Consider the following 15,071-nt stretch of genomic DNA (forward strand, 5'->3'; position numbering starts at 1 on the left):
GTGCTGTACAGTAATTCCTCTTGATGTACCTACATTGCCTATTCTATGATCTTTTTGCTAATACAGCAATCCTACTTGAAATTACTGAAAAACTACCCATTACTGATCCATTCCAACCTATACAGCTCCCTGCTTTATTTACATGGAAACCATATGGACTTCTTTTTTTTCTAGAATATCCCTGACTTATTACAAGGAACTGATTGTACACTACCTTCTTCCTAAGAGAAATACAGTGGACCCCAAACTGAATGAACAAAAAGGATGGAATTCTCATGAGTACAGTAAGCTTTGTAGTACCTCTTCCATAGTGACTTACTTTGCATATTACACATTAATGTATTATACTAGATGTTATCAAGTATTTCTGATACTGATAAACTGCAGATATACTGTAGTGTACAAGAGAATATTAACACGTCTCACAAAAGAAATTAACTGGTAAAGATATGGCAAGAAGCCCCCTAAACCACTTTATTTCTGGATATGGCTGATTAATATCCTATTATACCTTATTTATGGCATGTGGTGTATGCCAAGACCAGAATGACTTAAGTGGCAAAGAACAGAACAGCAGGGTGAAATTAGCAAAATAAATATCTCTGGAAGAAATGCTATAGAGCTTTTTTAACCAACGAGAATACAGGCCAAGAACACCTTATTCAACTATGCAGGTGTGGACCTGAGCCAGCCCAGAGCTACTGACTACGACTAGACTGGGCATCGAGGGCATTCAGGTTCCACATATGGCAACAACGAATTCTGGGTCTTTTGAAATAAATAACCTTAAAGCTAAAACTTATTCTTGCCTACACACACCAATGACAGGCCAGAGTTCATCCACTTTAACTTGGCACATATTGATTCTTTTACAACTTCTCTCCTGTTAATCTCATCAATCCAATGATGTATTTTCAACTTTTTCTTGCTACAGTGTTTCTCAAGACTATTTTATAAAAACTTGGAGACTTTTATAACTCGGTGAGTTATACGCAGTAATGTATAGCCTTCACAGCAAAAGTAGCAAAAATAAATAAACAAAACAGGTCATCAAATTGAAGAGATTAAGATCTATCTTTGCCTACACACACACTGATGACAGGTTATAGCTTGTTCACCTTAGCAGAGATTTTCAGTACATTTATGCAGCCTATTTCTCACAGCTCAATAGCAAATTTAGAGCATATTTTGGCTCTAAATCCTTTACATTACTTTTCTTTGTGACTAGCACCCCACTCTAGTGTTAATCTCTTGTTACAGCTAAACTATTCAAGATGGATTGGGCATTTTTAATCCAAGTGAAAGTGGACAGAGCACAGCATAATGACACATGCATACAGATAATGTAACACAAGTTGATTACATGGGGCTAAATATAAAAAGGTCAGCATTTAAGAGTATTCAAATGAGTTACAGTATATAAAAAACACTTGGTAGCACTTTACAATACTGGCAACCACAGCTGTGAACTGGCCTTTGCTGGTACTCAGATCACATTGCTTAAATATTAACATACATTGCACAGTTCATCACCAAAACACCATTACATCACTACATTTGCATATAAATTAACCCACACCCATAGCACTGGTGGTTTCTACAACTGTCATACACCATACTTGGGATCTCAGCCAGAAAAGTAAGGATGGCCATGGAGAAATACGACAGGGACAAGAATAGTCTCGATCTTCGTAGGAGGGCTGGAATGGTTGTGAAGAAGGGAACGGGACTGGATCTTGGTTGGAAAGTCAGGATGGTTCAGAAGTGTTTGGGACTGTATCTTCACTGGAAGGCTGGGATGGCTGAGATGGGCTTAGGACAAGTGTGTGCTTGGGATCTTTGTGGTTACAACTGGGATGACTTTGGAGAAAATGGGCCTGGGGCTGGAGAGAGCTTGGATATTGGTTGGAAGGGTGAGATAGGATTTGACCAGAAGTGAACTTGGGTCTTGACTGGAAGGCTAAGATGGCTGTGACCGAGATGGAACTGAGAAAAGTGAGCTTGCATCTTGAGGCCACAATATTATAACCATGACAGCGAAGGTGTAAACAAGCACCTGCTTCTGAAAATCATTGAGGGAACACCTGTAATTGTTAAACAATAAACCTGCATCCCATATTACAGGGTGAAGTAAGCAATGATCCAGAAGTCAAAAGTGTTTATCACCATCATATGCTTCAAACATTACTGTAAAAAACTGAGGGTTTGTCTGTACCATTATGCACTCAGTTTTAATAAAGCAATCCTTGACGGAGGACAGGATAGTTGTTACGGGCTGTGACACCACACAAATGAGCTAGATGAGGCAAGCGGAGATAGCACTAGGAGGTAAGCATGTCCAACACTTCATCTACAGTCATGTTGTTCTTGTGGTACTCCTCCATGGTGTCCTTGGGTATCGTCCACTTCAGCAGTAGCAAAACATTCTTTCTAAGCTCTTCCAGGCGTGACAGATTCTTGTTGTTGACTGGTGTGTGGCCAGAAGACTCTAGTGACAGCTTAAGCACATCATCCACGAGCCGTGTGCCAAAACCAAACCTACAGCGGCGCTCCTCAGAGGATATTCGATAAAGGAGGACAGCGAGGCGATTCCGGAGACGGGCAAGGGTAGATTCCTTCACAATTTCCTCAGCTTCCTGTTCTGCCGTCTTGTCAAGGCCATGTGTGCCACGCTCATGACTCTCAAGCTCATTTTGGGTCTGAAAGTACTCTTTGCAGAGTGTACAGAGGTATGGCTTGGCTGCATTATGTACACACTTCATGTGCTTCTTCAAGTGTGGCAGTTGTGAGAAGGCAGCAGAGCAAATTACACACTGGAACGGTTTCTCCCCTGTATGCGACCGCATGTGAATTTTACAGGCTGATGAGTGAGCAAACGCAGCACCACAGATCTGACACTTGTAGGGTCGTTCTCCTGTGTGAATCCTCATATGAACTGTCAACTGGGAATTCTGGGTAAAAGTGGCCCCACACGTGGAACATTCAAAAGGACGCATACCCAGATGCAGGCGCATGTGCTGCTGCAAATGACCTTTGAAAGCCTTGCCACACAAGTTGCATGTATAGGGGCGAGAGCCACGGTGAACTGTGCGGATATGTTTGTACATCCCCTCAACACGAATGAATTTCTTACCACAGGCACCACACTGGAACTCTTTCACACCACGATGTGCCATAAGGTGGCCCTTGAGTGTGTGGTATGATGCAAATTGTGCACCACACTCAGGGCACCGGTATGCCTTCTCCCCTGTATGTACACGGGCATGCTGTGTCACCTGGCTACGGCGAGCAAATGTCATATCACACTGATCACATTTGTGTGGCTTCTCTCCTGTGTGCAGTCGCATGTGCAAACGAAGCCGATCCTTCAGTGCAAAACTCTTGGCACACAGATCACAACGGAAAGGCTTTTCACCACTGTGGATTGTCTCATGACCACGCAGGGCTGTGATCTGAACGAAGGTGGCTTTACAGATCTTGCATTTATAAGGCCTATCGCCTGTGTGGATACGTACATGCTTAAGCAAATCCGCCTTCGCGGAGGACAGCTTTCCACATATGCCACACTTGAAGCGCTTCCTGTTTGGTGATGACTCGGCAGACTCGTTCTCATTGCGCTTCAGCACAATGACATGCTTTTCACTTGGGTCTTTGCTGGTCTCCTTATCGTTCTTCATATCTTTGATGTCTAGCTTCGTCTCACTTTCGGATCCATCATCAGTATTCTCCTCTTCCTCCTCCTCCTCCTCCTCTTCTTCTTCTTCTTCTTCCTCCACTGCCTTGGGGGACTTGCCTTTGCCCTTGGCCTTGCTATGCTGTTCTGACTTGGCATCTTGGGCATTTTCTTTATCAGATGCATCAAGTTGCTTAGCCTCTGAGGTTGCGGTCTTCCTCCCCTCAGTTTCTTTCTGGCTTGTCTCTTTCACTGGGGATTCTTTTTCCTGTTTTTTGGGTGAGCCTTTCTTAATTTCCTTCTGAGGACTCTTTTTACTTGCCTTGGGCAAACCAGCATGCTGCACAAGTTTGACTACATGAGGAATTTGTGTAATGTCAACTGCTTCTGTGGATCTATTTTTACTTGAGCTTGCAGTTATAATGATTCTGTCATTGGCCTTTTCTTTATCTGGGTTATTCGAGTTTGTAGTAGTGTTTGATGAATCACCTTTCCCGGTGTTGGTGGTTATGGTGATTTTATCCAAATCCTTATCTTTTTCAGGAACTGCAGTGAAGGTTTTTGTTTTCATAGTCACACTGGAAGTGGACTGACTCTTGGAAGGACTTACATCTGACATCAAGATCCCATTTACAGGTATCTTATCTTTCTCATCATCTTTATCCTTCCCTCTATCATGTTCATTCCCTGATAACCTTGTGTATGGTTTCTCCCTGAGGCCCTTGTTTAGGTTCTGTTTGGATCGCATGATAATGGTAAACACAACAGAAGATTAGCTAACTAACAGTGAATGGGTGATCCCAAGCTTGGTGTTGACAATTACAGAAGATATGGATAATTTAATAGCTACCCTACAATTGAGTTAAATGTAAAAACAATAAAATTTGAGGTGGCATGCCCCTATAACCCATCAGCATTGAGTCCATATGACGGTGACCATGGCGGAGGAGCAGAGTTGTGGGTATACATGTGATACAGTTTGTCCACCGTAACTTGGCAGAGATTTTGTCTTTCTGCAATATATTTCCTGTAGCTTACAGCTGGATAGGACAATACTACAGCTCTAGATCCTTTCCATTGCAACTTCTTAAAAGATTAGCATGATCTTCTAGTGTACAACTCCTGCTACAGGTCAGTACTCAAGATGAACTGACAGCAATTTTTGGCCAAGTTAGTGTGTACTGTACAGAGTATGGTTTGCTGCTTGTAAGATGCGATGAATATTTGAGAGTCTGTGCTGAGGGTAAGGTCAACCCGCCACCGCCACCATTAGTATGAGTAGAGCACCTGCAAGGCAAGAAGGCCATAACCACTATCAGCATTCCTTCTAAGTACTGTACCCCCTTGCAAACAGGCAAGCAAAACAGTTATTATTACTTAAAGTGCTTTCTTACTGATAAATGCTTCAGCCTTACCTCATTTTTGTGAACTCATTTTTTATGGTACTGTATTTTATGTACTGCAGGCCTATACATAAACTGTTTGGCACTCAGTTTATTTATTTTTTTTAATACTGTAAGGACTTAAAACCTTTCAGTAAAGTGATGCTTTTAATTCTTGATAATGGCCATGATTTTATTCACATGGGAAAGATATCTTTGAATGAATTAGAAGTAATTTCTATCCACTTTGCTATTAGAGATCTCCCCCAAACTGAAGTAACACAGATAGTAATTGGAACATAATAAAAAGGCATTATTAAATAAACAAGAGACTGAACAGTCACACAATGGAAAGTAGGTGCACTAAACTGCCAGAAGCATTTAACAGAAAGGCACAATTCTTGGGTCCCTCACCTCTACAAGTCCGTCCACATGAAAGATGCCACACATTCTTAAACCTACCGCCTTACTTGTAAGCAAATGTTACAAAACCACAAACCTGTGGCAAAATAATAGTATCTGTCATGACTAAATTTTGACAGTGATTAATGTGTCCATGACTGATTTGGAATTAAAAGGAAAGAAAAATGTCTGTGACATTTTCCTACTTACTATGTAAAATAAAGCTCTTGATTTTACTCAATAACTTAAAAGAATATTATGATTACAACCACACACAGTGGCATCAATCATATGGCTACACCTCTATTTGCACCTTCAACTAGTCTACTGTTACCCATGCAACCCTCACTAGCATACCGACATTGCATAAAAGAAAACACAGAATAACAGTGACATAACCGCCCATCATCCATTCACTCAGTGTAGTGGTACTCTATTTCAGGGTAGCTCTATAGTTGAGTGGTAGGCAAAATGATCTGTAAACCAGGAAAGAATTTAATGCGCTGGGTGGTAACCTTATAACTAACGAACACGTGTTCCCAACGTGTCAACAAGTGGGTTGGCGAAGTCAGTGCCCCTCCCTGGAAAACAACTAAATATACAAACATGAAGCCTTGGACCAGGACAGACAAACAGGTGATGACCAAGGGCCAGACAAAGGACATGGTTTGGACTGTAACATGAAATGCAAGAGGTGCAAATGATGAGGTAAAAGGGAGTGAGATTGTCCAGGTGTTTGTTTGCAAAAGTGGACATATGTGGATTAACTGAGACTAAATGGAGAGGTAAGAGTGTGAGTATGGATGGGGTATATGTGCAGGAGTAGGTGAGAATGAGGGAGCAAGAGAGGGCGTACGTATTGTGCAAGAGATGGAGGAAGAATATACGAGAACATAGATCAGTTGGTTCAAGGATTGTAAGACTGAAAGTCATATTACAAATGAGGGCGATTGTGTGTGTGTATGTGCCGACGCAAGATAGTGCAAGCAGAATGAAAGAAGAGTTCTGAGCAAATGTGGATGCATGCATGGAAAATTTTGAGAGGAATGAGAGTGTTTTTGATTGGAGATATGAATGGAAATGTAGGGAATATGAAGGTGAATAGAGTAGTTGGTGAGTGGGATGTTCCTGCAGAAGTGGATAAGAATAAAAGTGCTCCAGTGGACATTAGTGTGGGGAGGGGATTGGTGATAGCTAATACCCTCTTTAGGCACAAAATGATCCACAGGCATGAGTGGCGAGTGATTAGAGTAGGTGATGAACTGAATGAACAGAAAGCAATCACTGCTGATGAGTGTGTGGATGAGAGAAGGAGAAGGTATGTAATGGATGCAAAAGCATATAGAGGCTGGGGGAGTGGACTTTCGGACCACCATTAGGTGGAGGTGAAAGTCAAAGTTCAAGTGCAATGGAGGAATACAAGGAGGGAAGGACAAGAGGAAGTAGTCCATACAAAGAGGGTAGAAAGGCTGCAAGATTTTGAAGACAGGGAAGAATATAAGAATGAAGTGGAGAAGCAATGGGGTAAATATGATCTGGACCAGATTAAGGAGGTGGAAGGTGTAGGCAAGATATTCATAGAAGAAATCGGTGAAGCATGTGAGGCCATGCGTGGGGTGAAGTGAAGACGAAAGAGGTTGCAAGCAACAGCATGGTGGAACGAAGAGGTGAGACATGCTGTGGTGCTAAGAAGAAAGCATATAGTGAGTGGATGGGAAGCAGAGGCATAGAGAAGTTACAAGACGTAAGAATGAGTTATGTGTCGAGAGGAAGAGAGGTGAAAAGATTAGTAAAAGAGAGTATGAACAGAGTGGATGAGGAATTTGGAAGGAATCTGAGTGCAAAGTGGAGGGAATGTCAGAAAATGTTCTGGAAAGAGGTAAAGAGAGTCAGACAGGTTGATAAAGAAGTTAGTAGGGGAGTGAAATAATGGTAGATTGATTGTGGAGAAGGAAGAAAAAGTGAGCAGATTGAGAGAAAACTTTAAGGAACAGTTAAAGTTTAACAGAATGAAAGAAATGCGAGTACAGGCTAAGTGGCTGGGGAATGGATAGGAGGAGGAAGGCAAGAAGGAAGAAAGGAGAAAGAGATCAGTAGGATGGAAATAGTGGAAGCAATAAAGAAAGTCAAAATGGGAAAAGCCCCAAGAGTTGATGGAGTGTGTGGTGAAATGCTGAAGCATGAGGGAGAGATAGTAGTACAGTGGATATGGAAGATGTGTAGCTTGGCCTGGGAGGAAGTTATAGTCCTGAAGGATTGGAAGCAAGGTATAATTACTCTCATGTACAAAGGGAAAGATGAAAAAGAAGTGTGTGGTAATCATAGGAGCAGTTGTCTTCTTGGTGTAATAGGAAAACTATAATTATGGGAGGATATATACTGACAGAGTTAGGGAAATAACAGAGGATTTAGTTGGAGAAGATGAAGAATGATTTACGAGGGGAAGAGTTGTGTAGATCAGATATTCATTCTTAGGTCTTTAGTGGAAAAGTCTTTAGTGGAAAGTTGTATGTGGCCTTCATGGATCTGGAGAATGCACATGACACAGTGGATAGACGAGGAATGTGGAAAATATTGATACTGTATATGGAGTAAATGGGAAGTTGCTGAATGCCGTAAGGAGTATATATGACGGTGCTAAAACTGCAGTGCATGTGGATAGTGAACCGAGTTAATTTTTCTATCTGAATGTTGGACTGAAACAAGGATGTGTCATGTGGCCAAGGTTGTTCAATCTGTATATGGATGGGGTTACAGAAGCAGTGCAAAGCTGGGCAGTGGATGTTGAAGCAACCCTACTGAGAGAGGGCAGCGTTTGGAGCCTTCCTGTACTGTTGTTTGCAGATGATACAGTATTGTCAGGTGAACACGAAGAGACGAAGGGGAACTGCAAGGCTTAGTGAATGAGTTTAGGAGAGTGTGAAAGAAAAGGAATCTAAAGCTGATGTAGGGAAGAGTAAAGTTAAAGTTATGGTCTTCAAGAGAAATGAAGTCAGTGAAAGTACAATGAGGCTGGATGATGAGGAAATGGAAAATGTAAGTGCATTTAAGTACTTGGGTAGTGTGATGAGTAAGGATGGAAGTTTGGAGGATGAAGTGCTTGAAATGGTGCAGAAAGGAAGAAAGGTTGCCAAATCTTTGAAAGCAGTGAAAAGAAAATGGGAAGTGAGCATGGAAGTAAAAAAAAAAAGTCACTCCATGATAGTCTTGTGTTACCAACTTTAATGCATTGATGTGAAGCTTGGACCTTGTTGGAGGGCCACAAATCATAAGTGACAGCCATGGAAATGAGTTATCTGAGAGGAGTATGTGGGGTTACATGGAGGGACAGAGTGACAAACAAGAAAGTGAAGGAGCATTGTGGTGTGGATGTGACAGAAAGCATTAGAAGTACATACACTGAGGTGGTTCGGCCATGTGGAGATGATGGAGAGCGAGACACTAATGAGGAGAGTGTATGTGAGTGAGGTGACGAGGAGGAGAGGGAGGGGGTGAGCTGGGGGGGAGGGTAGTGAATGGCAGGGAACAGGGCAACATGGAGGTGATTTGTTATGGCCACCCCTTAGGCATCAGGCAACAGATAGATTGAATGCTTCTGGACCTCTGAACAAATGTGTTTTGCTCAGGCAATGCAGAATCATCTGATATTACCTCCAGAGGCCTGTATTTTCATATAAATCTCTAATCTCTGGGCTTATGCTTCCCCAATGCATTTCAGAGACTAGAAAATCCCTTGATGAACAGTGTACAGGAAGTCCTCATTACAAAAGCTTTATTTTTTCATTATTTTTCTCTACTTGTTACATTACTGAAAATTAGCCGAGGAATGTCAGATTTCATTGCTCCTTTTAAAATTTATTTACAGTATCAAATGTACGAAAAATGTTTAGTCATACTTTGGAACACATCCCTGACTCCTGTACTATATTGGTAAGTGCAACTGTGTTTAAGGTATGGTTACAGTAGTTTGATGAGCTCTTATAAGAACTGACATTAACAGTACAGATAAAATTTTTGTAAACCCTTCCACTGACGTACTGGGATATGAAGCTGCTTTATCAGTACAGTACTACCAGATCAGTACTATAACTGATTTCAAACATTTTTTTAAAAATACAACAATACATTGATACTGTAAGTCCTGGATGATAGGGCATTTTATGTACATCATCACAACATGCTCAAGGTTACCATAAGATGAGGTTGGCCATTACATCACTGTTATGCTGCTATCTTGTGGCCCAGGCTCATTGGCATGTACGCCTGGTGGACTGCAGGCTGAAGTTACCCTTTTCCTGTGGCCCGTCATTCTCCTTTTGGGGGACAGCAAATGAATGTGGAGGATTTACATAACTGGGCAATGGAGAGGCCTGGTTATATCCGTGTGAGAATGTGAAGGCATCCCTTTCCAACACAAATGTTATGCTATGGACTCTAAATAATGTTCAACACTATTCTACCATCACCACCAAAGAAATAAAGAAATATCTACTCATAAATAAAGACTCTACCATACTTTGGCAATAATAAATTTACAAATACTATATTCCTGCACTGTAAATCATATAGCTGAACTTCAAGATTTTACTTAGGCTACAGCAATTCCTTACTTAAATAAATGATACACACACACACACTAGTGGGGTGCCCCAGGGCTCAGTGTTGGCCCCAATTATGTTCTTGATATACGGTATATAAATGACATGCCTGAACAGCTGAGTAGTTATATGAGTTTATTTGCTGACAATGCAAAAATTCTGAAATGTATTAAAGGAGTAAACTGTTGAAAGGAATTGCAAAAAGATCTAAATAAACTATACACGTGGAGTCAAATGTGGAAAATGGAATTCAATACTGTAGTTAGTAATGAGGACAAGAAAATGGAGATATAGTAATTCCTCAATTATCTGGACGTGCAGTATCCGGACCTGTTCTTCATCCGGCTACTTGGCTCTATTAAACCATTATTCAAATTTACCTGCTATTATCCAGACATAAAAGTCTCCGAGAACTTCAGCTGGCTAGCCAACATGTTCAAACATTCGATATCATGGCCGCTGGGGTTCAAGCCATGAGCGGGAAATAGGCCATAACCCACAAAATGTCTGTCCACCGCTGAACTGAATGGTCAAAGTCGCACTCTAGTCCGATCACTCCCAACGAACCTCCAGCATCCGAGTAATACCAACTGTAACCCACAAGTGATGTCAAAACATTGGTACCTATCCCTAACATCCCCACCGAATGTCCAAAGACAGGCGGCCAACAGGATAAGTCTTTCCCAACTGCCACCGCGCGATGAACTCAGACCAAAAGCCACGAGTACATATTTGATGACAGTGGCCGTCTGCCTCTCCTGCGATCATCCAAAGTTGCCTGGTCACCGGGGAGAGTTGAAATTCCGAATGGCCACCACGTGTCTAATACAGACCACAAGTCACAAGTAAATGTATGGTAAAAATGCCCGTCTGCTTCGAGACAAAATAGTTAAAATCCTGCCAACAGCCTCACTTCCCTCCCCCCGCCTCCTCCCATTCCTCCTCCATACCCTCCCGGGCTCCCCGCCTTGCAAGCCAGGCCTCCTGGCTCCCCCCTCACTCCCTCATTCCCTCCCCTCCTTCGTGCTGAAAGCACTGACCCGTGACTTTTTAAAATTGTTGCAATTTATTCAAATACTGTATTACAGGTCGTATCAAAATTCCATGACATCCACGAGAAAGCTTATGAAATTCTGCATCTAGACATGTTTAACTCTTGCAAGGTGCAGGCAAAATTTTCCACTACGATGGTGGCACGTTATAGGAAGGTAAGTTTTACTCTTGAACACCATTTATTCTCACTGGTTGTGTCATTTTACTCATCAGCTTTGTGTTTTTACTAGCTTATCTTATAGTACAGTATAAACACCAGGTAAGATGAAGGTATACCATTTACTGTAGACCAATATAACCAAAATATGGTGCCATATTTGGCCATGATTTTTATTTATTTATTTATTTATTTATCTAGTGTGTGTGTGTGTGTGTGTGTGTGTGTGTGTGTGTGTGTGTGTGTGTGTGTGTGTGCACATATGCCCAGGCTGCAGCTATCACTCAGACACAGTAACTGATTTTCTAACTGTCTTCAGGTTTTTTTTGGATTTTTGTTGTTTATGCATTGTTTTCGTGGTGTTTTGCATTAATATGCATATTCCTATGTGAGTTTTGATGTCTCAATATGGCAGAATGACCATAAAACTGAAAATCTGGAGGGGTACTGTATAGTTATTTATTTATTTATTTATTTATTTATTTTTTTGCATGGTTTTCTTAATGTTTAGCATTACTTTGGATATTCTTGTGTGTGTTTTGATATCTAAATATAGTGGACTGACCTGAAAACAGTGCCAACTTAGAAGGGGTACTGTACATTCAGTAGTGTATGGGTAGGGTATATATATATACTGTATATATAGGGTAGTGGATGTTGGAGTGGCCCTGGTGAGAGAGGATAGTGTTTGGAAACTCCCTGTACTGTTGTTTCCAGATGATACTGTGTTGAGTGACGAAGGGGAGCTGCAAGGCTTGGTGGATGAGTTTGAGAGTGTGTGTAAGAAACGGAATCTAAAGGTGAATGTAGGGAAGAGTAAAGTGATGGTCTTTGAGAGAGGTGAAGTCAGTGAATGCACAGCGAGGTTGGATGGTGAGGAATTGGAAAATATGAGTACGTTTAAGTACTTGGGTAGTGTGATAAGTAAGGATGGAGGTTTGGAGGGTGAAGTGCTTGAAAGGGTACAGCAGGGAAGAAAGGTTGCTGATTCCTTGAAAGCCATGATACGAAACAGGGAAGTGAGCATGGAAGTGAAAAAGTTACTACATGACAGTATTGTGATACCAACTCTAATGTATGGAAGTGAAGCTTGGACGTTGTTGGAAGGACACAAGTCAAGACTGAGAGCAGTGGAAATGAGTTATTTAAGAGGAGCCTGTGGAGTCACATGGAGAGACAGGCTGAAGAATGATGATATAAAGGAGCATTGTGGTGTGGATGTGATAGGAAGCGTTATGAGGAACACACTGAGGTGGTTTGGCCATGTGGAGAGGATGAAGGTGAAAGACTGACGAAGAGAGTGTCAATGTGAGTGAGGTGGAGGGGGAAAGAGGGAGGGGGAGGCTGAGGATGAGATGGAGGGATGGGGTGGAGAGCTATATGAGAGAGGGGGGTGTGAGTTGGGGGCAGGGCAGTGAAATGGAGGGAAACGGGACAACGTGGAGGTGATTTGTTTGTGGCCACTCCAAACAGGATCGAGGCGACTGGCAATAGATAGATAGAGTATTGTGTAATTTCTTTGTTGGTGGTGAAATAATCTGATTTCTGTTTATTACTCAGTACTTATTATTATAATGTTTTGCAAGATTTTGTAACCTTATTTAACCGTAGCAGCCATTATTCATTTATTTTTTTAAGGATTTGTCATGCTACTCTGGGTTAATGATGAACAGAAATGACACAAACATAATAATAATAATAAATAATAATAATAATAATAATAATAATAATAATAAATATAATTAATAAGAAAAAATAATAGGACTACCTCTCACTTGTCAAAAGTAAGTACAGAACTTACAGTAACTCGAAATATTTGAAATAACACTGGAATAACAACAACAACAATAATAATAATAATAATCTATCTATCTATTGCCAGACACCATAATCCCATAAGGGGTGGCCATTTGACTTTGAGTTATTGGTTTTACGGGGAGGGACACTAACCCTCCACCAACCCACTTGTTGACACGTAGGGAGCACGTATGGTTTGGTTATATGGTTACCACCCAGCGTTGTAAATGGTTTCTTGGCTTACAGGAAACCATTTTGCTTGTCACTCAATGTAAAGCCACCTGTAAAGGAAAGAAGAGCAATAAGAAGTGACAGGAAAGATGGAAGATATAGGAAGACAGGAGGGCAGGTTAATAATAATTTACCTGACCATTACCAAAGTAGTAGAAGTACTACTACTACTACTACTACTATTACTACTACAATAATAATAATAATTTACCTGACCATTACCAGAGTAGCAGAACTACTACTACTGCTACTACTACTACTAGTAGTAGTACGAAGCCCCTATTGTCGTGAGCCGCACTGACCATTTTTCTGATTGATGTACTACTTTCCTATTAATAAAATACAACACGAATAAAAAATAGTAGCATTTGGTTGGTAACCACTGTTACTGGTGTGTTGGAGGCCCATGGATCACACTCGTAGTATGAAGGTTTGTGTTAACCTTCACATTACAATTCCAAATGGTGAATTGTATTATGAAGGTTGGTGATGATATCCACAATATATTTTCCAAATGGACGGAGGTGATTTAAAAAAAAAAAAAAAAAGTAGGATAACAGTAATAGAGGTATTTGTAGTAGTAGAGGCACTGTGTGGTCTCGCTTTATCAGCAGACTGTGATAACACTTGCACTATCCTCACAATCATCATCACCATAGTAACAACTGCCACAATCAATATTACTTTCATATCACTAGCTCTATTATCATCACCAAGGCGATCACCACCATCACGATCACGCTCTTTATTATCATCACCAAGGCGATCACCACCATCACGATCACGCTCTATCATCACTATTACCATCAAAATAATTACCGGTATACTCATCACCATTATTATAATCATTACCTAAAACAAAGAACCATCATCATCATTACACAACTACCACTACTATCATCACCATTACCGATAGTCATCACCAGCTCTACGGTCATTATCAACTGACAATGAGGCACGGAGAGAGAGAGAGAGAGAGAGAGAGAGAGAGAGAGAGAATTATAACCATAGAGACCGTAGTTACCTATAGAAGTCGTCAGTAGTACAATAAAAATGGATGAGCTGATGATCTCACAAACTTTTATATTCTCTCTCTCTCTCTTTCTCTCTCTCTCTCGTATATTTCTATCGTGAGTGAGAAGGGAGGTCCCCAATCTTTCTAACCGGTATCTCAGGAAGTCACTATCTCAACGCCAAACTCCGCTCTCTCTCTCTCTCTCTCCAGTTTAACCGTGCCAGAATGATGAACAAACATAAGAATGAACATTTATCCTCTAGTGATTTCAAGCAGTGAACCTTATGTAAAGAACAAGTTAACTCCAAAAGCTATACCTTTTAGACGAAGGATACCATTTTCTTGATATTCTTGTTACCTTTAGTTACCATTATTTTAGGTGTATCTATTTATTTATCTATTTTGTGATCTGATGGTTTCATTCACTATATTACTGCTGCTCCTGCCCTACGACTTTACCACAGCACTTCTTCGTCACTAGCATCATAGTCTGGTATTAATCTACCGCAAAAACTAAGCATTCATTATGGACACGGCAATTTGTTTGGTCTAAGGAAGAGTAAAAACATAACAGCCAGTGACAAAGACAACACACCGACTGCCACTCAGCGTACTTCTAGATGCACACATAAATAGAAATATGCTTTATTATATCGGTCTATGAAAAAAATAAAATATGAAAAATATGAATAAATGAATTAAGCCCCAAGAAAGAACAAGTGAACTAAACTGCAAGAGTGAACACACAACACCGGGCATATAG

General features: G+C 40.9%; 1 protein-coding gene across 1 annotated transcript; it reads right to left on the reverse strand.

Moving 5' to 3' along the window:
- Positions 1 to 2,321: 2,321 nt before the first annotated feature.
- Positions 2,322 to 4,421, reverse strand: LOC145399452 (uncharacterized). Its single transcript, XM_080272064.1, has one exon. It carries the CDS (start codon positions 4,419 to 4,421, stop codon positions 2,322 to 2,324), a length of 2,100 nt encoding a protein of 699 aa, XP_080128190.1.
- Positions 4,422 to 15,071: the final 10,650 nt, after the last annotated feature.

The sequence above is a fragment of the Coenobita brevimanus genome, chromosome 49 (assembly GCF_032717465.1).
Source record: "Coenobita brevimanus isolate Jiangsu-jjx chromosome 49, ASM3271746v2, whole genome shotgun sequence".
In the NCBI taxonomy this organism is placed as follows: Eukaryota; Metazoa; Arthropoda; class Malacostraca; order Decapoda; family Coenobitidae; genus Coenobita; species Coenobita brevimanus.